At 43.4% G+C, this 25,455-nt stretch overlaps 1 protein-coding gene across 1 annotated transcript in view; it reads left to right on the top strand.

The window, feature by feature from the left end:
- The window catches only part of LOC109937632 (phospholipid phosphatase-related protein type 3-like), a 109,272-nt gene that overhangs the window by 35,746 nt on the left and 48,071 nt on the right, over window positions 1–25,455 (top strand). Inside the window, exon 2 of the mRNA XM_048613891.1 lies at window positions 711–833. Within this exon, the coding sequence (XP_048469848.1) occupies window positions 753–833 (81 nt within the window). The 5' untranslated portion in view covers window positions 711–752. The remainder of the gene's footprint in view (window positions 1–710; window positions 834–25,455) is intronic.

The raw sequence follows: 25,455 nt of genomic DNA, 5'->3' as shown, positions 1-25,455 counted from the left end.
TTTCTCCTCCACAGATGCTGCCAGACCTGCTGAGCTTTTCCAGCAACTTTGTTCTTGTTCCTCATTTACAGCATCCGCAGTTCTTTTGGTTTTTATTTAGTACAGTGTGCTGTCTCTGGAGGTCAGTGGTCTGTCTGGTTTCAATCTTCTATTATCTTGTAATGATTTGCTATGTGTGGATTGCTTGATAAACCTCTCTGGGGACAGTTAGGAGTCAGCCACACATTACATGGCTTCATATGCACCACATGGATTGGGCAAAGATCACAGATTTTTTCTGCTGAAGGACATTCATTACCCAGATCAGTTCTTAGAAGAATCCAGTAGATATTTGTGGTCACTATTAGACTAGCACTTTATTCCAGACTCGTTTATTAATCAAATTGAGATTCCACCAAGTCGTATGTGGGATTTGAACCTGTTTTGATGGAGCATTAGTCCAGAACTCTGTCATTACTTCTGTGCTCTAACAATCTACAAAACTGTGCTGCATTGAATGGTTGATTTCTGCACTATAACTGTGAATTGAGTACAATTTACAACAAAGTTCTGTTATTTGTGATTTGCATCGATTAGCAGACATGCTGTAATGATTAGCATATGCATTATTTGATGTATTCACTCATGACACACATTGCATTACACAACAAACTTGGCCATGTTAACTTAAAATGAAATTGACGTAACTATTCTTTCTTTCTGTTCGGCAGAATATGTGATTTGGCCTTTGTCTTTTGGCAGAAAGCGTCAAAATGATCTCTGCAAAAGACATGCAGAAGAAGAAGCTCTCGAAGGACAGCATGACCTTACTTCCCTGCTTCTACTTTGTCGAGGTGAGTCTTGTCACTGTGCAGTGTGTTGGAGGCAAGCATTGCTAACTGTACATAAATGGAACAGGGAAAGAGTAGAAAGAGATTCTGACTGACACCTGTTCACTCCCAATACACAAGTTTCCCTTTGCATCTCTCTGTGTTTTACAATCATTTCACTCCAGTTGGTGCTTCATACATCAGAAGGCCATTTCTATAAATATATCTCCTCAGCCTGGTAATGTTCACACTGCATTTCAACCTGGGCTGTTTATCCTCCAACAGACATTCAAAAGAAAGAAAGACTTGACGCAGCATCCCACATAACCTTTAGGTGCCTAGCAAATCAATTACTTTCAAACTGTGACTGCTGTTGTAATGTCAGAAAAGCAGGTGCACAGCAGGATCCCACAAACAACAATGCGACAATTATAAGAAAACCGGTTTTTATAGTCATATTGCTCAAGGGCCAAATTTTGGCTGGTGCATGAGGGATAATTCCCTTTTTATTTGTCAGAATTGGTTATGGAATCTTTCGTGTTCTCCAGAGAAACCAAGTATCTTAATGTTTAACTTCTGACCGTGCAGTATTTCAGTACTAGCCTGGCTTGAATGTTTGCAGTGAAACTTTCTGACTCGGAGAATTACAAACCACCAGCTGAAGTACAGCCAGCACAATGGATAGTGAACACTTCTCAGCTGTGTCGGCCATATTGTAATCTAAAAGCAGTTCACATGTTCCATAGAATTACATCTGAGTCCATTATGGAGAAACAGGCCATTTAGTTCAACTGATCAAGGCTGGTGTTTATCTTCTCCTCAAGCCTTCTCTTTATCAAACCCTATCAGCATATCTTATTGCTCCTGCTTTTCTAGCTTTCCCTTAACTGCACCTATGTTCCCTTCCACTGTATAATAATGAAGCTTCACTTTTGAATCAGCCTTCAGTAATAAGGTTCCCCATGATTTCCCTATTAGCTTTCTTGACCTTGCCAAACCAATATGCACTCTTCCAATTTTAATGGTGCCTTTAGTTAGGCAAATATCTGGCACTTGAGACATAAAAGGATGGATTAGGTCATTAACCCAATTTGGTGATGAATGAGGGGTCAGTTGGCTCTAGGCAATGACATTTGTAAACTACAACTTTAGCATTAAGTGAAGGACGGTTTCCTGACAGTGAATAATTACAATAAGAACCCACTCCATCGTTCAGTGAAAGAGATGGATGTAACGGTCCAGGATTATGTAGCTTCCCCCATCTCTCAGGAGCTGTTACAGTCAATAGATAAAATAATGGCCCAGCTGTTATAAAGTCATAGAGTCACACAGCATGGGAACAGACCCTTCAGTCTGACTTCTTCCATGCCAACCATGTTGCTAAACTAAACTAGTCCCACTTGCTTGCATTTGGCCCATATCCCTCCAAACCTTTCCTATTCATGTACTTATCCAAATGTCTTTTCAATGTGGTAATTGTACCTGCAATCCACCACTTCCTCTGGTAGTTCACTTCACACACGAACCACTCTCTGTGTAAAAAAAAAACTTACCCCTCATGTGCTTTTTAAAACTTTCTCCTCTCACCTTACATAGTTTTGAACTCTTTTCCCCCAGGAAAAAGACCCTTGCTATTCACCTTATCTATGCCCCTTGTGATTTTATAAACCTCTATAAGGTCACCCCTCAACCTCCTACACTCCAGTGAAAATGTCCCAATCTATCCAGCCTATTTTATAACTCAAACTCTCCATTCCCTACAACATTTCACTAAACTTTTCGGAACACTGTCCAATTTGATAATATTCTTCCTAGAGGAAGGCAACCAGAACTGGGCACCATACTTCAGAAGAGGCCTCGCCAATGTGCCATACAACCTTAACATGACATCCCAACTCCTTTACTCAGAGGTCTGAGCGATGAAGGAAAGCATGCTAAACGCCATCTTAAGCACCTTGGCTACCTGTGACTGAACCCTACAGACTATTTGGCAAATTGAGCAGAGTCTCGGCTGCCTGTCCTTGATCCTCTCAAGCTGGCATTGATTGAGACTGAAAGGATGATTGGTGTTGGGTGAGTGTCTTAACTGGGTCTTTTCAGAGAAGGAGATGAACTACAGATCTGTGCAAAATGAGCTGTCATGATGTAATTCTTTAACAAATGACTGAGGAAAGAAAGGATGACAAATGTGTTACCAGGTGATTTAAACTGTAACCCTTTAAAAACCCCAAAATGCACACAATCATTTTTTCTTAAAATAGACTTTGTCACAAATGGTAACAGTGGAAACATATAGACAGGAAAAAACAACATTTTGAAGATCAATAGTCTAGATCTCAAAGGCGGGTTAAATTGCCTCTCAGTTCCTTCTGATTTTTTTTTTTAGCAATTATGTCACACTAAGGTTAGGTGTCTGTGATGTGATTGTTGTTCTCCATTTCAGTTGTTGATCCAAAGGGCCCAGGACTTGTATCAGCTTTCCTTCTCTTAAATTTCTTGGTGTTCCTGCGTTTTCCGTCACACTGGGCGAAAGTCAGAGAGGGAGATGTTTTCAGTTTGCTGTCTCTGCATGTCTTTCGCTGCTCGGTAATTACAGACCTGAAATAAATTGCAATTTGACCAATCCAAGGGCTGTCGGCAGGTAATCTTTCCTTAACTCAAGAGTCCTGATGCTACCTCATTACTTGGAAAAGCAACATTATCTTGCACAGCTAAAAATGTGCACCACTTGATTGTTCTGATTTGCAGAACTCTGCTGGTATTTCAGCTGTACCGCAATCCATCTTCCATTTCAGGTTAGATCCAAAGCTCCCTTACAGAGCCCATTCTGAGACTGTGGAAAGCCAGGCAATTGTCAAAGACAATTACATTGAGTGTTCTCACTGAGGTCATTCTTACGTGAATCAGGAGTAGGAGTAGACATTCAGCTCCTTGAGCCTGCAACACCACTCGTTAAGATTATGACTGATCTGATTTGGCCTCATCTCTACATTCTTGCCTACCCCTGATAACCTCTGATGAAATCTAGTCAAAAATCTATTTACCTCTGTCTTAAAAATATTCATTGACACAGCTTCCACCGACCTCTGGATAAAGAATTCTAAAGATTCATGACCTTTTGAAAGGAAGATTTCTCCTCATTTCTGCTCTAACTGGATGACCCCTTATTTTAAAACTGTGATCCTTCCTGGAATGTCTATTGGTTTCCTTTGTCGTGAAGACCTGTAAAATATCCATTCAATTTGTTTCCTAGTTTTCTGTGATTAATTCCCCAGACTCGTTCTCCAATGGAGCAATTCTCATGTTATTTATCCTTATTATTTTGAAACAGGGCAGTGCCCTAATATTCGATCATCATGGTATGGGAAAGCAACGGAGACAAAGAAGAAAACCTGCTCATTTATTCTGCTTTAATTTGTGAAGTAACGGATGTAAATTATAAATATATGCAATGAGGAAGAGCATTGTTCTAGTACTGGATACTAAAGTAGTCAGGCGGATAAAAAACAATCTTGCATTTAGATAGCACCCTTCACAATCATTTTAAAGCAAGTGAAGAATGTGATTTTTTATCTTTTTTTATTTTTCCATTTTTATACTGAGAAGACTGTAGTGCCAAACTTTTTAACTTATTTCTTCATTTTTCTACTTCTGTAACTAAGATTTTATACTGAGGTACTTAGTACCTAAGATGGTGCCATGAATAGCAATGTTATACACTGTTCACTGTACTCTTGTACCCCGTACTTGAGTACACATGACAATAAAACCTAAATCTAAATCTATATCATTTGAGAAGTATAGTCATTGTTGTATTGAGGGAAATACAGTCAATTTGCACCCAGCCAAGCTCCTGCAAAACAGCCATTGTAATAACCAGAAACCTGTTTGAGCAAAGTTGGCTGAGGGATGAATGTTGGCCTGGATATGTTTCTAGAGGTTGTTGGGTGACATTAAGGAAAGGGAAGGGAAGGAAACAGTCAATGCAGGGATCCCCTGTGGTCGTTCCCCTCAACAATAAGAATACTGTTTTGGATAATTCTGGGGGGGGGACAAGCTACCAGGGGTAAGCCACAAGGACCGAGTCTCTGGTACAGGGTCTGGCTCTGTGGCTCAGAATGGAAGAGGGGAGAATAGGACAGCAATTGTAATGGGGGATTCAATAGTTAAAGGCACAGACAGGCAGTTCTGTGAAAGCGAACAAGATGAACGGATGGTATGTTGCCTCCCGGGTGCCAGGGTCCGTGATGTCTCGGATCGTGCCTTCAAGATCTTTAAGGGGGAGAGTGAGCAACCAGCAGTCATGGTACACATCGGTACCAATGATATAGGTAGAAAAAGGACTGAGAATGTGAAAAACGAGTTCAGGGAGGAAGGTTGGAAGCTGAAGTCCAGGAACAAAAGGGTAGTTATCTCTGGATTTCTACCAGTGCCACGTGATAATGAGGTAAGAAATAGGGAGAGTGTGCAGCTAAACATGTGGCTACAGGGCTGGTGTAGGAGGGAGGGTTTCCATTATGTGGATAATTGGAGCACATTCTGGGGAAGGTGGGACCTGTACAGGAAGGACGGGTTGCACCTGAGCCGGAAGGGGACAAATATCCTGGGAGGGAGGTTTGCTCGAGCTGTACGGTATGGTTTAAACTAGATTGGCAGGGGGTGGGGAACCGGATTTATAATTCAGAGGATGAGGTATTCGGCCTTCCAACAGACACAACAGGGAGTGAGGTTGTTAATAAAGAAATGTGGCCGAGGGAGCGAAATTGTGGACACAGAGATGGTTTGAAGTATGTATACTTCAATGCTGGAAGTATCAGAAATAAGGTGGATGAATTTAGAGCATGGGTCGGTACTTGGAACTACAATGTTGTGGCCATTACAGAAACTTGGGTAACTCGGGGACAGGAATGGTTGTTGGAAGTTCCGGGAATTAGATGCTTTAAAAGAAATAAGGAGGGTGGTAAAAGAGACGGGGGAGTGGCATTGCTAGTCAGGGCTAGTATAGCAGCTACTGAAAGGCAGTTGGAGAATGATATGTCTACAGAGTCAGTTTGGCTTGAGGTCAGGAACAAGAAGGGAGCAGTCGCTTTGTTGGGGTTTTTTTTTTTACAGACCCCCTAACAGTTGCAGAGAAGTGGAGGAGCGGATTGGGAGACAGATACTGGAAAGGTGCAGAAGTCACAGGGTCGTAGTCATGGGTGACTTCAACTTTCGAAATATTGATTGGAAACTTTTTAGTCGTAATAGTTTAGATGGAACAGATTTTGTCCAGTGCGTTCAGGAAGGATTCCTGACACAATATCTAGATAGACCAACACGAGGAGAGGCCACTTTGGATTTGGTGCTTAGCAATGAACTGGGCCAAGTGTTAGACTTGTTGGTAGGAGAGCATTTTGGTGGTAGCGATCATAACTCTGTTACTTTTACAATAGTTATGGAACAGGATAGGTACATACGGCAAGGTAAGGTTTATAATTGGAGAAGGGTAATTGTAATTCTGTTAGGCATGAACTGGGTAACATAAAATGGGAACAGATGCTTTCAGGGAAGAGCACTATAGAAAGGTGGAGATTGCTTAAGGAATGCATACTGCATGTGCTCGATATGTTTGTCCCTAGCAGGCAGGGAAGATGCGGTTGAGTGAGGGAGCCTTGGTTCTCAAGAGAGGTCGAACGACTGGTTACGAGGAAGAAGGGTGCTTATATAAGGTTGAGGAAACAAGGAACGGAAAAGGCTCTAGAGGGATACAAGTTAGCCAGGAAGGATCTGAAGAAAGGGCTTATGAGAGCTATAAGGGGGCATGAGAAAACCTTGGCAGGTAAGATCAAGGAAAACCCCAAGGCATTTTACACGTACGTGAGGAATAAGAGAATGACCAGACAAAGGGTAGGGCCGATCAAGAATTGTAAAGGGAATTTGTGTACGGAGACTAAAGAGATAGGAGAGGTCCTTAATGAATACTGTTCTTTGGTATTCACAACTAAGACGGACCTCATTGTAGGGGAGGACAGTGTGAAACAGGCTAGTAGGCTAGAGGAGGTGGATGTTAGTAAGGAAGATGTACTTGGAATTTTGAGGAACTTGAAGATAGATAAGTCCCCCGGGCCTGATGGGATTTATCCAAGGATTCTATGGGAAGCGAGGGAAGAGATTGCAGGGCCTTCGGCATTGATCTTTTCATCCTCACGGTTCACAGGTATAGTGCTGGAAGATTGGAGCATGGCAAACATCATTCCCTTGTTCAAAAAAGGGAATAGGGATAACCCCGGAAATTACAGGCCAGTTAGTCTTACGTCAGTGGTGGGCAAATTATTGGAAAGAGCTCTGAGAGATAGGATTTATGATCACTTGGAAAGGCACAGTTTGATTCGTGATAGTCAGCATGGATTTTTGAGGGGTAGATCATGCCTCACAAACCTTATTGAATTCTTTGAAGAGGTGACCAAATACGTGGATGAAGGTAGAGCAGTGGATGTGGTAAACATGGATTTAAGTAAGGCGTTTGCTAAGGTTCCCATGTTAGGCTCATGCAGAAAGTAAGGAGGCATGGGATAGGGGGAAATGTGGCAGATTGGATTCAGAATTGGCTGACCCTTAGAAGACAAAGGGTGGTAGTGGACGGAAAATATTCAACATGGTGCTCAGTTACGAGTGGTGTACCACAAGGATCTGTTCTGGGTCCTCTTCTATTTGTGATTTTTGTAAATGATTTGGATGTAGGAGTGGAAGGGTGGATTAGTAAGTTCACGGATGATACGAAGGTGGGTCACGTTGTGGACAGTGCAGAAGTCTGTTCTAGGTTACAAAGGGACATTGATAGGATGCAAAGCTGGGCTGAGAAGTGGCAGGTGGAGTTTAACCTGAAAAGTGTGAGGTGATTCATTTTGGAAGGACAAACTTGAAAGCAGAATACAGGGTTAACGGAAAGATTCTTGGCAGTGTGGAGGAGCAGAGGGATCTTGGGGTTCATGTTCACAGTTCCCTGAAAGCTGCCATCCAGGTGGATAGAGTTGTTAAGAAGGCGTATGGTGTGTTAGCTTTCATTAATAGAGGGATTGAGTTCAAGAGCCGTGAAGTTATGTTCCAGCTGTACAAAAGCCTGGTTCAGCCACATCTGGAGTATTGTGTCCAATTCTGGTCGCCTCATTACAGGAAAGATGTGGACACGTTGGAAAAGGTGCAGAGGAGATTTACCAGGATGCTGCCTGGAATGGAGGGAAGGTCTTACGAGGAAAGGTTGAGAGAGCTAGGGCTTTTCTCTTTAGAACGACTAAGGATGAGAGGTGACTTGATAGAGGCGTACAAAATGATCAGAGGTATAGATAGAGTGGACAGCCAGAGACTTTTTCCTCGGGTGGAGGTAGCTATTATGAGGGGGCATAGTTTTAAAGTGAGTGGAGGTAGATATCGGGGAGATGTCAGAGGTAGGTTCTTTACTCAGAGTTGTAGGGGTGTGGAATGCATTGCCAGAGAGGGTAGTGGAGTCAGCCTCGTTAGGGTCTTTTAAGCTGCTATTAGATAAGCATTTGAATGATAGTATAAGGTAGGGATGGAGGTTAGATAGACCTTAGGTTTAGGGTAAAAGTTCGGCACAACATCGTGGGCCAAAGGGCCTGTACTGTGCTGTACAGTTCTATGTTCTATGTATCGTGGAAATTGCACTAAGAGATTGTAGAATCTGCTGGGTGTCTGTTGTCCCAGACCTGCCTTCACACACAAGCACCCAAGAAGGGGCCCATGGAGGAGGGATAAGAGATTAGATGTAAATGAAAGTTCATATTGCCCTGCAGATACTGATCAAACTTGTGACTACTCGGTGAGGACAGGGGAACATGAAGACTGTATCAAACAGGGTGAAAAAGGCTACTCTGTTTCCACTAGTTGGTATGTCAGCAACCAGAGGTCAGAATTTCAAGATTGTCAACTGGGAGTGAGATGAGGAGAAACTTCTTTCCTCAGAGAGTTGTTAGGTTTTGAAGAGTGGTGGAGGCGGATTCCTTAGGATGTTTCATAAAGAAAACTGGATATATATTTGAAAGGGTTGAAGTTAGAGGGTGACAAAGATAGCGCTGGAGAATAGGACTACTTGGGTACATCTTTCAGGAGCCAGTACAGACATGATGGATCAAATGGTCTCCTTCTGTACCGTAAAATTCTATGATTCTACGAAATATTCTATAGGATGTTCCACAGTAGTTATCGCATTGAAAAGTTGGCATGGCAACAACAAACAGGGTCAGCAAATCACAGAATGCTGGGATGTTGCATGTGAACACATGGGCTAGATTAGCTGATGTTAAAATTACGCCGTTACCATAGATGTCCTGCACAGCATCAGGCCATTCAGCCCATCTGGTCTGGTCTTACTACATCAAACCCAATCATTCTTTTCTGACGTGAAATCCAAGTACTACGGATGCTAAAACTCTGAAATAAAAACAGCAAGTATTGGACACTACTGAGGAGGGCTGGCAGCATCTGTAGGGAGAGAACAATAGAATTTAATGAGAGAGTCAGGGGTTGGGAGGATTGAAAGTGTACATCCTCCCACATGCTGCAAACAAATCCAGCAAACCTTGCCAGTCTTTCCCCTTGTCTTACCCCCCACCAACACCTCCACCCCCCCACCCCCATCTCCATTGGCTGAAGATCATCATTGGCGCAATGAGCCCCTTAATGCCAACTTAAGGACCTCAATTGTGACTTAGACTGCCGCAAGCCTTCTCCTACCCTAGCCTCCAGACAGAACCCTATCCCTCACCCTCTCGACTGATCAAATGCCCTTCCAACCTTGGAACTGAAGGAGTTAGTATTTGAGATCTTCTATCAGGCCCCTGTAATCAGCATTTCCTCATGTTTGTTCCTCCAGCATGGGCTGAGACAGTTCTGTTTGCCTGAACTACCCTTTGTGTCATCCATGTCACATTCTCACCAACCCCACGTGTAAAAAAACTTTTCGTAATCCTGAAGTAAATTCATACTTTTCAGCTTTCTCCTGATGAGATGAAATAATCCTGGCTTGTTCAATCTTTCCCCATTAGTAGAACTTCTTAGTCCTACTGTCATCTATTCCGTCCCTTCCCCAGTAATTCCATACCCTTTTCACAATATGGAGACTAAAACTATTCCAGTTCTGAGTTTTCAAACAAAGGTTCAGTATAAATTTGATATAACTTCAGTGTTTTTCAATTCTAACCCTCTAAACTAAACTTCCATGTTATAATCAAGAAAGTCAGTTGATGAAAAATGGAACTGAAGCCAATATTTACACATTGTGGTAAGCATTTATTTGCATAGTTTCATATTGCAAACATATACCTCCTGACCCAGTAGTATCATAGAATCCCTACAGTGTGGAAGCAGGCCATTCAGCCCATCGAGTCCACGCCATTGCTCCAAACAGCATCCGATCCAGACCAGTCCCCCTACACTATCCCTGTACCTCTGCATTTCCCATGGCTTACCCACCTAGCCTGTACGTCCCTGGACGCTATGGGCAATTTAGCATAGCCAATCCTCCACACCTGCACATCTTTGGACTGTGAGAGGAAACCAGAGCACCCAGAAGAAACCAACACAGAGATGGGGAGACCATGCAAGCTCTATATAGACAGTCGCCCAAGGGTGGAATCAAACCCAGGTCTCTGGCTTGATGCTAACCACTGAGTCACTGTGCCTCCCAATAACTATAGTGTCAGTCTGCGTCCATTTACAGGGGACGCAATGGTCGGCAGTGCATGTTTAAAGACATGGCGCGAGCAGTGGTTGTCTGAAGATTTAATATTACTGTATCATTGCCACAAAAGAAACTTTCCTTTAAAAAGACACAGTTAAAGTTTACTTTTCCTTCTCTTCTTCAGATGTTGCAGCATCTGTCTGTAATTGCTAAGTACAATTAAGAATGAGACAAATGCTCTCCAAATAGAATTTCTGATTTAAAGTTATTCCTAGCCACTCTGCGTGATATCTGAACCAGTATGTTCAAAAGCCCCGCACAAGTCTGGCTCCAATTTTACATTCAACTCTAGTCTAATGAATAAAACATTTCTCATTCTGCAGTCCTATCCAATTTTTCAAAAAAATCATACACCATAAAGATGCACAAATATCTTTCTTTATAGAGTCATCGAGTCATACAGCACAGAAACAGACCCTTCAGTCCATCCAATCCATCCCAGACATAATCCCAAACAAAATAGTCCCACCTGCCTGCACTGGGCCCATATCATCCAAACCTTTCTTATTCATGTACTTATCCAAATGTCTTTTAAACGTTGTAATTGTACCAACATTCACCACCTCCTGAGGAAGTTTATTCCACATGCAAACCATGCTCTTGTGTAAAAAAAAATTAGCCTCTCATGTCTTTTTTTTAAATCTCTCTCCTCTCACCTTAAAAATGTGCCTTCTAGTCTTGAAATCCTCCATCCTAGGAAAAAGACAACTACCATTAGCTCTATCTATACCTCTCATTATTTTATAAACTTCTATCAGGTCACCTCTCAACCTCCTGCATTCCAGTGAAAAAAGACCCAGCCTATCCAGCTTCTGTTTATAACTCAAACTGTCCATACCCAGCAACATCCTGGTAAATCTCTTCTGAACTCTCTCCAGCTTGATAATACCCTTCCTGTAACTGGGCAACCAGAACTGGACACAGTATTTCAGAAGAGGCTTCACCAATGTCCTGTACAACTTCAACATGACGTCCAAACTCCTATACTGAAAGGACTGAGCAATAAATGCAAGCATGCCAAAAGCCTTTTTGACCACCCTGTCTCTATGTGATGCAGACTTCAAAGGATTACGTACCTGCACCCCTAGGTCCCTCTGTTCTACTACACTACCCAAGGCCCGACCATTAATTGCATTAGCCCTACCCTTGTTCGTTGTACCAAAATGCAATACCTCGCACTTATCCAGATTGAACTCAATCTGCTATTTTTCAGCCCAATGACCCATTTGATCAAGATCCTTTTATGATACCACTAAAACATTGCAGGATCTCCTTTATCCATTTTCAACAAAACGGAAAAAGTCACAGCACCCTGGAAACAATCCGTAGTCATATTTTGTCAGTTTGCACAATTTTCCTTCTGCCTCTGATTTTTCGTTTAGTTTTATTTTGTTTTTATCATTTTGTTTGTCATTTCTTTTCAGAAATGATTTCTATTAGAAAATTCTCACTCTGGAAAAAAATGTTTTTGCTTTTGATTTTGTTTTGATTAATCCCCTGAATGTGTGGACAAAAGATTTTAGGGATTCCGCTGTAATATCTGCAACACCAGCTGTTTTCGAAAATTCAAGCAATTAGCTTTGCTTTCGTCATGAGTCCCATCTGCAAGTTCTTTTCCAATACTGATGGCAGCAAGCTGTTTACCTCTTAATGTGGCCCATCAGAATAAACCCCATATTCTCTTTAGCTATCTAATTCCTTGTTGTATCTCTTATTAATTTGTGTCCAGGTTTATTGGCAACCAGTAAAAACATCACCATCCTGAAGACCTCTGCTTCCAGTCCTATTTCAAATCTGTTGTGTCGCCTTTATTTCTTTGTCTAATCTATTATAATGATAGCCTTTGCTTTCACCTTTATGTCTGATGGGGCTTCTAGGATGAGGGAGAACCTCTCAGTATCAGGGTTTATAGAATCCAGGCCAGAAGACACAATTATTCCACTTCCATGGTTTCTTTTCATATCTGCTGCCTCCTTGTGCACGTACTTTGCTCAAAAAATAGCTTCCTATTAACTGCTCCTTTATGGATTGCTGGGATTCAGTGCATATTATTGCTGTTCTATCCCTGCCTTCTGCTGTATTTGCCAGACCTGTTTTCATCCCCATGCTACCTATCTTTAGCCTTCCATTGGATTCACACCTATCCAGTATCTAGACCAATTTGACATTTGGCACTCACTCTTTCTCCTTTATTCTTTGTTCCCACCGAATGTTGTATTTCCTCCATGATGTCTGTTCCATGATAATGGCTATTACCCCAGAAATTCTTCCAAGGCAGCATCTGATCCAACATTGTTCTTCTTTCTGTGAACAGACAGACAGAACCAATAACCCGTGAGATTCCTTAGCACATCCCAGCACCTGTATGGATCAGAGAACGTCGTCAGTTTTTAATACATTTCATTAAAATGCATGACATTCTTCATTGGAATCACTACCTATTTACCAAAATCTATTTCTGGAATCAAATTCTAGCTATGCCCCAGACCCTTAACAGCTCACCTTTTAGGTTTTATTCATGGTCGCTCTCCAGCTTCCATCACGTAGAGTAATTCACTTCTGATTGTACATCATGTAGAAATCAGGCAACAACATCAAGACTGTGCCCAGGGTGAAATCTTCCTGAAGCTGGGAGGGGGACTTGAAGGGTGATGGCCACCCAAATAATTTCACCTCTGCCCTAATTGGAACTCTGGCCCACTGTTGACCTTCCCAATCTACTGCCATTGGAGGCCCTTAAGTGTCCAATTCAGGACCACAGTAACACCAACCCTCTGCTGGAGGGATTACCCAAGCTGCAATGGGGCCTGCTGCGTGCAGCATCTATGACACTGCTGCCCCTGCAGGCAGCTTGTCACCTCTTGGGGACTGACCCCTCAAGCAATGGATCTCAGTTGTTGATTCAGAGACTGGACATAAGGCCAAGGGAACCAGCAAACCCCACCGCTACCCACCCACCCTGACTTCTCCACTCCCCACCCCCATGCCCCATCACTGACCCTGAAAAACCACATGCCTTTGTTCTGGATCCTTCTTAATCATGGACTTGTGCTGAGCAGCCATATTCAAGTCCAAGAACTGCTGGGCTCTGGCCAACACCTCTCACTGGGCAGGAATGCTAGGCCCGGGCTCTCGATTCCAGAATGGACCTACTGGTGGCCTCGCTACTGCCTGATTTCTGTGTAGTTTAAAGGGCCTTTCCGAGAGGAGGCAGTGTGGGGGTCTCACAGGCTTTCTGATGAGTTGACAACACCCTAGAATGCTCATTAAGATTTTGTCCCTCCTGTCTCTTTCCTGTAGGAGATGAGTCATGTTCACATTTTAACATATATTTTCCAATTGTCATATAACTCTCACACTGATACATATACCGGATACCAATATAAGACTTATTTTCTGCCATTTTTGCAATGGCTGCCAGGAATATCTTTTTTGTGTGAAAACCCTTTAATTCTTCAACCTTTGCAATTCGGCAACCATTATCCACTCCTATGTTATATCTTGGAAGCCAATGGTGAATGATAGAACTGCAGCCAATCTGTACATACCTGTAAGTATTTAAGTAGCATAATATATTAAAAGCAAGCTCCTTGCCTGCATCTGTTTATATGGAGGTCAAGTTGAGCCTTGCAGTGGTGAGATAGTTGATTCAATCTTTTGAAATGCATTATGACCGTAATCTTCTGCAGTTTCAAGATGACAGGTTCAGCGCAGGATGGGGCTGTAATATTGGGCATCATGAAAGTACTAATGTATTCACCCACCCCTGCTCCGATTTTACCAGCTTTGGGTAGGCCTCAGGCCTGTGCTTGCATGTAGGCCAATTGAGGCCCTTAGAGGGGCCAATTAATTGCCTCTTTTTGGGCCACTTTGCACCTCTACTGGCATGTTACTAATGATGGGGACAGAGGCACACCAGAACCAAATCTCTAACCTGCCGGATGTCCTGGTAAAGAGAGTCTGCTCCATTGCAGGCTTACACCCAGGGGAGCGTCTGAGGTTTGTCTCTGTCTAAACTCTTTCCTCTGATCCTTGTCATAGATTGTCAGCCTGGCTTCATCATAAATTTCAACCTTCTATTCCTATTTCAGCCAGGTGAGGAGGGGTTCACCATAAACCATTTCTCCATCAGTTGCAACAAATATTTTTATTTTAGTGCGTACTATCACACCTCAATTAACTTTTTTAAAATCAGGTTAAAAAGAGAGAGAGAGCCAATTCACAATGATATTTTTAAAAATTTTACTCATTCATTAAATGTGCATATTGCTGCATGGGCTAATATTTATTACCCATTCCTGGTGGTCCCCACAAAGCTGGTGCTGAGCTGCCTATCTAAATCACAGCAGTCCGTCTGGTTTAGGTACCATGCTATTGTGGAAAGAGTTCCAGGGCTTTGCGCCGGTGTCACTGAAGGAGCAGCGATTTAAGTCAGGATGGTGAGAGGATTGGAGGGGAACTTGTAGGTGGTGATTTTCCCGTGTATGTGCTGCTCTTGGTGGTGGCTGTGGGTTTGGAAGGTGCTATATAAGGAACCTTGATGAATTTTTGCAGTGCATCTTGTAGACACACTTTATCATGTGATAGTATACACTGCTGTTGCTGAGCGTCAGTGGTGGGAGTGAATGTGGTGCCAAATAAACAGGTTACTTTGTACTGAATGAGGTAAAGATTCTTGAGTGTTGTTAGAGCTGCAGTCATTCAGGTTAGTGGGGAATATACTCCTGACTTATGCCTTGTAGATGCTGGACAGGTTTTAGGGAGTTACAAGGCAAGTTATTTGCTTCAGGATTCTCAACGTCTGACCTGCTCTTATTGCTGCAGTAATTAAATGGCTAGTCCCGTTGAGTTTGTGGTCAATGGTAGCTCCCAGGATATTGAGAGATTCAGCAGTGCTGATGCTATTGACTGTCAAGGGGCAATGATTAGATTCTCTGGTTGGAAATGGTCTTGAGTAACAGAGTGGCATTTTATTACCTACTATATCCCCCCAAAAAATTAAACCCAACCCACTAACAGGAAATGAGCTTACCAAGAAGAGGGGAGAGAGGATTGTCTTTTACAGAAAGGTAAAATGTAATTTTAGTTTATAGTCTCTTTTGAGTCATCTTTAGTTGCAGAATTGAAACTTGAGTCCCGACTGCTTAGCTGCAACCTTGTTTCCTCCACTAATGGTGAGGCTGCAGGTTACCTGAGGAACTCAGTGAATTGTTTGATGCTGCAATTTATTTTAAATTGGTTAGTTTCTGAGCTTGCAGGGATGTAGGAGGTCTGAGGGAGAAGAGCTTCCAGTTTCCTTGCTGTTTTTAGTCTATGTTGCTTTCTCCCTCCCTAGCTACTGATAGATGCTCCATTGGCTATTTCATAGTGAACAACCTGCAGGTAGCTCCACAAGTTAAAGATCCAAGTGTGTGTAAAACAAGAGATGCACATTTCTTAATGCCTCACTGATTTTCAGTGCCTCTTTATTCCTAAGCAGCCAGTTTTGTGCAACCCATATTGGTTGCCTGGACTTGTCATTCTGCTTGGAATTTTTCAGAGAATATTCCTCACTTAAAATTGATACTTAATTGTGCATCTTGCTCAGACCATTGGAATGCTTTGGAAATTCCCAATATTTCGGTTCCAATCTTGTCATATGTACTTGTGTATGAGCCTTTGTTGATGCCTAACATCGCCTTACATACCTGATGGTTTCTCATGTAAATCTCAGATTTACCTGGCCAGCACAGGACGTGCAAGCAGAGAGACCATCAAAAGAGAGTTCATTACGATATGAGTTGAAGTTGCAGGAAATGTCAAATATCCCCATCCTCAATGATGGAGGAACCCGACACATCATTGCAGAAGATAAGGTGGAAGCATTTATAGCCTGAAAGTTTGCAGGAACACCATCTTTCGCTTTGTAACAGAACATAGTTCTAACCACAATAAAATGCATGGAACTTGAGCAGGGGAAAGATTTTATGAACAAATACACATTGCACAATGCTTTGTTTAAGCCAAGAAAGCATACCAGGAACTTGTCTACCCACCAAAATGAATGGGAGAGGTCAAGCAATTTTACAATCAATATGTATCCCAGGATATAAACTTTAAGCTGGCCATTAAATTTCACAAATGCAGCCAAAGATCTCCCCATCCCTCCCAGCTATGTTTCACTGGTGTTTCTGAGCCTTCATGACATCCTACCACCTTGGAAGGCTCACTAACACCTGAGACCACTGACCAATCATTGATAAAAATAGAAATTGCTGGAAAAGCTCAGCAGGTCTGGCAGCATCTGTGGAGAGAAATCCGAGTTGACATTTCAGGGCGAGTTACATTTCCTCAGAACTGACTGTTGACTTTTTTTTATTGACTAGTCATTGGCTGACGTTGAAATGATATGTGTGCCACCTAAGCCTCTGATAATAAATGTCTTGAACAAGTGAAAGGCTAAGCACCACCCTTTGACTTTCAATGACATCCTCTTTCAGACTGCTAATGATGACCACGTCAACACGGTGTGTTAATGGGAGCAGGTCAGCAATGAATGGTTAATCTCCTGCCCTCTCAAAGCCTCTCCAGCCACACACCTGCAAGAATTTAATGAAACCATCTCCTCTGGCTAGGTGCAGCTGCAGAAAATCGAGATCAGCATCGTCCAGGAGTGGGCCCTTAACTTGTTCAACACTTCTGTTCCTGGCCTCCATGTCCTCTATGCCTGGTCACGGTGACTGCTATAGATATTTTCCAACCAGGCTATTTAAAGCTGTTATTACACACCTCTGGTGCAGGTAGGATTTGAACCAAGTCTTCTGGCCCAGAGGTAGGGACATTACCACCATACAATAGCAGCCCATACTGTGACCGCTGTATGGCGTGCAGTGATCTCTGGATATACCATAGGGGTCTTTCCGGACGGTCCTTCAAATAATCTGCAACACGTGAGTGCAAGAGAGAGAGCAAGATAAAATGCAAGGTGGGGATTTGGAGGAGGCAAAAAGAAAGGCTAACCAGTGAATCGGTGTAAATGAATTGAGTTTTAGTCACACGTGTGTAGCTAGCAACATATTCCCACCTTAAGCTCCTCAGTACTCCAGCACAATCTGTAATCTCATGGCCCTGCATATTCCCCGCTCTATCATTAGCATCGAGCCAGGGGATCAACCCTGGTTCAATGGAGTGTGCAGGAGGGCATGCCAGGAGAGCACCAGGCTATCTACCTGGTTGAAGCTACCAAACAGGACTATTTGCCAAACAGCAAAAGCAGCAAGTGATAGATGGAGCGAAATGGTCCTACAACTAATAGATCAGATCTATTTTGCAGTCCTGCCATATACAATCGTGAATGGTGGTAGACAATAACTCACTGGAGGAGAAGGCTTCACATATATCCCCACCATCAATGGTGGAAGAGCCTAGCACATCAATGCAAAAGGTAAGGCTGAAGCATTCGCAGCAATCTTCAGCCGGAAGTGATGAGTGGATGATCCATCTCAGCGTCCTCCAATGGTTCCCAGCATCACAGAAAGTAGTCTTCAGCCAATTTGACTCACTCCACGTGATGTAAAGAAATGATTAGAGGCACTGGATACTGCAAAGGTTATGGGCCCTGACATCATTCTGGCAATAGTACTGAAGACTTTTGCTCCAGAGCTTGCTGCTCCCCTAGCCAGGCTGTTCCACTATAGCTGTAATACTGGCATCTACCCAGCAATGCGGAAAATGCCCAGATATGTCCTGTACACAAAAGCATGTCCAACCCAGCCAATTACCGCCCCATCAGCCTACTGTCGATCATCAATAGAGTGTTTGAAAGTGTTATCATCAGTGCTATCAAGCAGCACCCGCACAGCAATAACCTGCTCGGTGATACCCAGTTTGGGTTCCGCCAGGGCCACTCAGCTCCTGACCTCATTACAACCTTGGTTCAAACATGGACAAAAGAGCTGAATTCCAGAGGTGAGGTGAGAGTGACAGCCCTTGATATCAAGGCTGCATTTTGACCGAGTGTGGCATCAAGGAGCCCTAGCAAAGCTGGAATCAATGGGTATCAGGGGGCAAACGCTCCGGTGGTTAGAGTCATACCTGGCACATAGGAAGATGATTGTGGTTTTTGGAGTTCAGTCATCTCCGCTCCAGGACATCTCTGCAGGAGTTCCTGAGGGCAATGTCCTAGACCCAAACGTCTTCAGCTGCTTCATCAATGACCTTCCCTCCATCATAAGGTCAGAAGTGGGGATGTTCGCTGATGATTGCACAATATTCACCACTATTCGTGACTCCTCAGATATTGAAGCAGTCAATGTTCAAAAACAACAAGATCTGGACAATATCCAGGCTTGGGCTAACAAGTGGCAAGTGACATTCGTGCCACACAAATGCCAGGCTATGACCGTCTCCAATAAGAGACAATCTAACCACTGCCCTTGACATTCACTGGTGTTACCGTTGACCAGAAATCCAACTGGATTCACCATATAAACACAGTGAATACAAGAGCAGGTCAGGGGCTAGGAATACTGTGATGAGAAACTCACCTCCTGGCGCCCCAAAGCTGTCCACTATCTACAAGTCACAAGTCAGGAGAGTGAATACCCCACTTGCCTGGATGGGTGCAGCTCCAGCAACACGCAAGCAGCTCACTTGATTGATACATCCACTCCCTTCACCACCGCAGCAGCAGCAGTGTGTACTATCTACAAAAAGCACTGCAGAAATTCACCAAAGAACTTCAGACAGCACCTTCCAAACCTGCAATCACTTCCATCTAGGAGGACAAGGGCAGCAGATACATGGGAACACTACCACCTTCATGTTCCTCTGCAAACCACGAACCATCCTGACTTGGAAATATGTTGCAGTTCCTTAAGTGTCGCAGGGTCAAAATCCTGGAATTCCCTCCCGATAAGGGCATTGTGGGTCTTCTTGGGGCCTGGGATGGGAGCTCGAACAGTTCATCCACTTCACCAACACCTTCCACCCCAACCTTAAGTTCACTTGGACCATCTCAAATACCTCTCTCACCTTCCTGGACCTCTCTGTCTCCATCTCGGGCAACCATCTAGAAACCGATATCCATTTCAAGCCCACCGACTCCCACAGCTACCTAGAATACACCTCCTCTCACCCCACCTTCCTGCAAAAATGCCATCCCCTATTCCCAATTCCTTCGCCTCCGCCGCATCTGCTCCCAAAAATGAGGCATTCCACTCCGGTACATCTCAGATGTCCTCGTTTTTCAAGGACCGCAACTTCCACCACCACCCCCAGCCGCCCCCCTGCCCCCCGCTCAGTGGTCGAGAACGCCCTCAACCGTGTCTCCCGTATTTCCTGCAACTCATCCCTCACACCCCGTCCCCGCAATAACAACCAAAAAAGAATCCCCCTCGTCCTCACGTACCACCCCACCAACCTCTGGATCCAACGCATCATCCTCCGACACTTCCACCATCTGCAATCCGACCCCACCACCAAAGACATTTTTCCCTCCCTACCCTTATCTGCTTTCTGGAGGGACCACTCTCTCCGTGACTCCCTTGTCCGCTCCACACTCCCCTCCAGCCCCACCACACCCGGCACTTTCCACATCAAGCAGATGTTCACCTGCACATCTGCTAATGTGGTCTACTGCATCCGCTGTACCCGTTGTGGTCTCCTCTACATCGGGGAAACCAAGCGGAGGCTTGAAGACCGCTTTGCAAAACACCTACGCTCAGTTCGCAATAAACAACTGCACCTCCCAGTCGCGAACCATTTCAACTCCCCCTCCCATTCCTCAGACGACATGTCCATCTTGGGCTTCCTGCAGTGCCACAACAATGCCACCCGAAGGTTGCAGAAACAGCAACTCTCATTCTGCTTGGTATCCCTGCAGCCCAATGGTATCAATGTAGATTTCACAAGCTTCAAAATCTCCCCTCCCCCTACTGTATCCCAAAACCAGCCCAGCTCGTCCCCGCCTCCCTAACCTGTTCTTCCTCCCACTGATCCGCTCCTCCCACTTCAAGCCGCACCCCCATTTCCTACCTACTAATCTCATCCTGCCCCCTTGACCTGTCCGTCCTCCCTGGACTGACCTATCTCCTCCCCACCTACACTCACCTTTACTGTCTCCATCCCCGCCTCTTTGACCTGTCTGCTTCCTCTCCACCTATCTTCTCCTCTATCCATCTTCTATCCGCCTCCCCCTCTCTCCCTATTTATTTCAGAACCCCCTTCCCCTCCCCCATTTCTGAAGAAGGGTCTAGGCCCGAAACGTCAGCTTTCCTGCTCCTATGATGCTGCTTGGCCTGCTGTGTTCATCCAGCTCTACACCTTGTTAACACAGTCCTGAATCCTTTTTTTAAATGAGAGGGATTCTCACCTGGGACACTGAGATTCACACGGGCCAGACACTCTGACCAATAGAGTCATACAGCTTGAAAACAGACCCTTTGGTCCAACCAGTTCCCAAACTAACCACGCCAACCATGTTTCCCAAACTAAACTAGTCCCACCTGCTTGTGTTTGGCCCATATCCCCCCCAAACCTTTCCTATTCATGAACTTATCCAAATATCTTTTAAATAATGTCACTGTACCTGCATCCACCACATTCTCTGGCAGTTGATTTTGCAAACAAACCACTCATCTGTGTAAAAAAAGTTACCCCTCATGTCCTTTTTAAATCTGTCTCCTCTCACCTTAAAATATGCCCCCTTGTTTTGAACTGCCCCACTCTAGGGAAAAGACCCTTGACATTCACCTTATCTATGCCCCTCATGATTTCATAAATCTCAATAAGGTCACCCCTCAACCTCCTATCCTCTAGTGAATAGAGTCTCAGTCTATTTTTATAACTCAAACCCTCCATTCCTGGCTACATTCTGTAAATCTTTTCTGAACCATCTACAATTTAATAATACCCTTCCTATAACAGAGCAAATTGAACTGGGCACAGTACTCCAGAAGGGACTTTACCAATGTCCTGTACAACCTCAACATGACGTCCCAACTCTTATACACAGAGGTCTGAGCAATAATTGAGTAGTGCTGCACCAGGGATGTTAACATAACTGATCACTCTTTATCAGCAAACCTGTATATCAGGACAGCTAACAATGTAAACTCTGTTCCGCAATTAATAATATTGACATACAAGAAACTCCAACCTGTAAATTTTCCCTCTTTCCACAGACAATTAGAACAATAGAAAAATTACAGCTACAGAAAGGCATGTGTGTGTGTGTACACGCCCTCCATTATAAACCTTCCTGCATTCCAAAACAAGGATTCACTTCAGACTCTGTTTTCTCACACAGTCAATTTCATTTTCACGTTGTTACTGTCCTTTTATTTTAACTTCCATGAAATCTCACTGTCTCTACAAGTCTGTTGCACAACACTTTCACAAATATTTTCTTGGAGGTTAAGGCAGCCTATATCAACCCTCCATAATATGCTAATTAATTAAAAAACCAAAGCAAATTAGTTATGTACAATATGCCTTTAACAAAGCCATGCTGCTTGTTTAAATCATCTTTCCTTTACCCAGATGACTATTAATTTAGTTTATTGTTAATCTACTGTCTGCCTGTGGCCTGTATTTGCTTGGCTTAACCTTATACACAGTCTTTGAACCAAAGTGTATCATTTGCAATTGTACAGCCTTCTGGCACTGTCCCTGAATCTAAAGGCTGGAAAATTACAGAGCGTGCCTCTGCAATCTCCATGTTCTCCTGCTCACATCTGGTCCTTTTTTTAAAGTGTAGCAGGCTGTAAGAGTCAATCATTGCTGTGGATCCAGCCACCAGATTTGTTTTATGAAAGGACATTAGTGAACCACATGTGTTTTAAACAACAATCTATTCACTAATACAAGGATGAGCTTTCAGTTCCACCTTTTTATCAATTGAACAGCAATGCCATGGTGAGATTTGATCCCAGGTCCCCAGGATATTGTCCTGGGCTATCTGGATTTTCCAGTGATATTACCACAACACCATCATTTTCTTCCTGGAAGCTTCTCAGCTTTAAGTACAGGCAGAAATATTCATTTTCAAACCAATCGTTCTTTCTCTCCTTTCAATAGTAGAATCATAGAGTCATAAAGCATGGAAACAGACCCTGCAGTCCAACCAATCCATATCAACTATAATCCCAAACTAAATGAGTCCCACCTGCCAGTACTTGGCCCATATCCCTCCAAACATTTCTTATTCATGCTGGAAATCACAGCGGGTCAGGCAGCATCTATGAGGAGAGAGCCAGCTAACTTTTTGAGTCTAGATGACACTTCATCAGAGCTGACGTGAAGTGTGGAGGGAGCAGCATTTGCACAGTTGTTGGTTTGGGGGTGGGGTGTAGGTGCTGGGTGTTGTAGTGCTTGGGGGAGAGAGAATGTTGCTCGTTCAGATTAATTGATCAGAATGTGAAAATGGCAGAACAATGGTGTGTCTAACTGCCAGACAGGAAAAAACAGAAATTCCCACTGGAGTGAGGGATGAGTGGTCTTGTACTTATCTAAAAGTCTTTTAAATGTTGTAACTGTACCCACTTACTCTGGCAGTTCTATCCACGCACCAACTACTCTGTGTGAAAAAAATTGCCCTCATGTCTTTTTTAAATCATTCTCCTCTCACATTAAAAATATGCCCTCTAGTCTTGGAATCCCTGACCCTGGGGAAAATACACTTGCCATTTCATCTTATCTCTACTGCTCATGCCTCATGATTTTATAAACCTCTATGAAGTTGCCCGTCAAACTCCTATGCTTCAGTGAAAAAAGTCCCATCCTAATCAGCCTCTCAAACCCTCCAGTCCCAGTAACATCCTGGTAAATCTTTTCTGAATCCTTTCCAGCTTAATAATATCCTTCCAATAATAGGTCAACCAGAACTGGACACAGTATTCCAGCAGGGGCCTCACCAACTTTGGACAACAAAGACTCATAGGACCTTTTGAAGAAAAGTAGGGGACTTTATCCTTTGTAACGTGGCTAACAAGAATGGAACAGTGACCTGAATATTTATCTCAATGCTGCTGGTGGGAGTTTGCTTGGCATAAACGTTTCCTCTATTACAACAGTGACAACAATCTAAACATGCCTCATTGGCTGGGATGTGCTTTTTGATGTCCTGTGGTCATGAATGGCACTGTCAAAATGCAAGTTTGTTCTTGTGTTAAGAGCTGAAAGTCAGCAAATCTCAGCAGTCTGTCTGACAGTAATAAGTGCTGAAGGAGATTTGTATTGGAAATTGTGTTTTCAGTAACAGATGAAAGGGACACAGATAGGGTTAGTCAGCGGGCAATAAATAGTGAAGACTGCTTGAGAGCAAAATACATCTTCCCAATGTTTTTGTTTGAAGGTGGATAATGAAGTATGATATATTCAGTCCCATTTCTCAGTCGAGCTGTACTTAAAGCATAAAACTGCTGACAGGCATTGACTTGTCAATTTTGCCACAAAATAGATTGAAGTAGAATGCTATCAAACAGAAATGGAGCACTGGAGCTGCAGTTAACATCTGCTTGCGTAGCAAATGGCTTCTCGGTGCATTGGTAGCATGAAACTGGGTGTTGTGACAGATCCATGTGGTAACTGAGCTGGGAGAATCTTAACATTAGTGGTCAAACACACACATTATGCAATATATTTTATATTTCTGTATAGACATGCACAAGTTATCTCCAGCAATATAATCCTGTGATATATGTAAATGTATTTCAATTCATAATATTAGACTGACCAAGCTCTCAAAGGCTTTTTTTGCTTGTGGTTATGAGAGTCTGTGTAAGGGAGGGTCTTACCCTGAAATAATTAATACTAGGTATAGCTTGTGTGAGAAGGAGACCACTCCTGCAATGCTTAAAAAGGCCAAGACCAGGCCTAAGGCTCTTGTTGATAGGAATACATCGGAGTTGACAAGTAAACCTGTTTTCCGCTCAATTTCTTTCAAAGGCTGCCTTTAAATGAAAGAATCCAAACAGTTTCCGAAAAAGTTTTCAATTGAATACAGACAGGAATTTACTGCAGGGAGCTTAAAGATACTGTTCCTGGTGGGATTCTGTTAATGTGCCACATTGGAAAAGCCTATCATGGTTCTCATGTTAAGGAAATATCATGTTAGAGAAGAGAGGACAGTCTGTAGATCTACTAACCCATTCCAGGAATTGTTCTTCAGCACAGAATGAGCAAGGACTGGGTTCGGCAGCAGAATGGGATCTTCCTGTGTCTGTTCTTTGGGTACAGAATACAGTCAAAAATGTCTGCTGTGTCGCACTCCAATAATTCCTGAAGTATATCCAACATCATTCTCACTCGGGCATTATCCAGGCATCATACATAGACACACATTACACCAGCAGTAAGCCCCTTTCATAGGCAAATGAGGTACCATTATTTATTCAAGAGCTCCATCCAATAATAGATCTGTCCTGAAAGGGTAAGAACATTTGCTTAAACATTTGCATTCTTTAGTCTATAACCAAAATGCTGTAAGTATCTCCTGTCAAGCATCTTTGGATCTGTTGCTACATTACAGGTGCTATATAAATTCAGTTTGTTATTAGGAGAGGTTTTGAACAACAGGATTTTCAGTGGGAATAGTTACTGCTACTAATACAGATAACTGCTTTCTCTCATTAGAGTGAGAGAGGGGCTAACTGGTGGTGGTTTAACCTGAGGGTCACCATGCCTCAGGCAAGTGGCAAGGTGGGACATTCATGGTGACTTCACTTGTACAGGAATTGAACCCATGCTGTTGGCATCACTCTGTAATGTAGAGTTGAATCAGAGATAGTAGGAACTGCAGATGCTGGAGAATCCGAGACAACAAGGTGCAGGGCTGGATGAACACAGCAGGCCAAGCAGCATCATAGGAGCAGAGAGGCTGACGTTTCGGGCCTAGACCCTTCATCAGAAAAGGGGGAGGGGAAGGGGGTT

This window comes from Rhincodon typus, chromosome 29 (genome assembly GCF_021869965.1).
Source record: "Rhincodon typus isolate 14 chromosome 29, sRhiTyp1.1, whole genome shotgun sequence".
NCBI classification, from domain to species: Eukaryota; Metazoa; Chordata; class Chondrichthyes; order Orectolobiformes; family Rhincodontidae; genus Rhincodon; species Rhincodon typus.
Note: the sequence above shows the minus strand (reverse complement) of the source record. Positions and strands in the feature narration are given on the sequence as shown.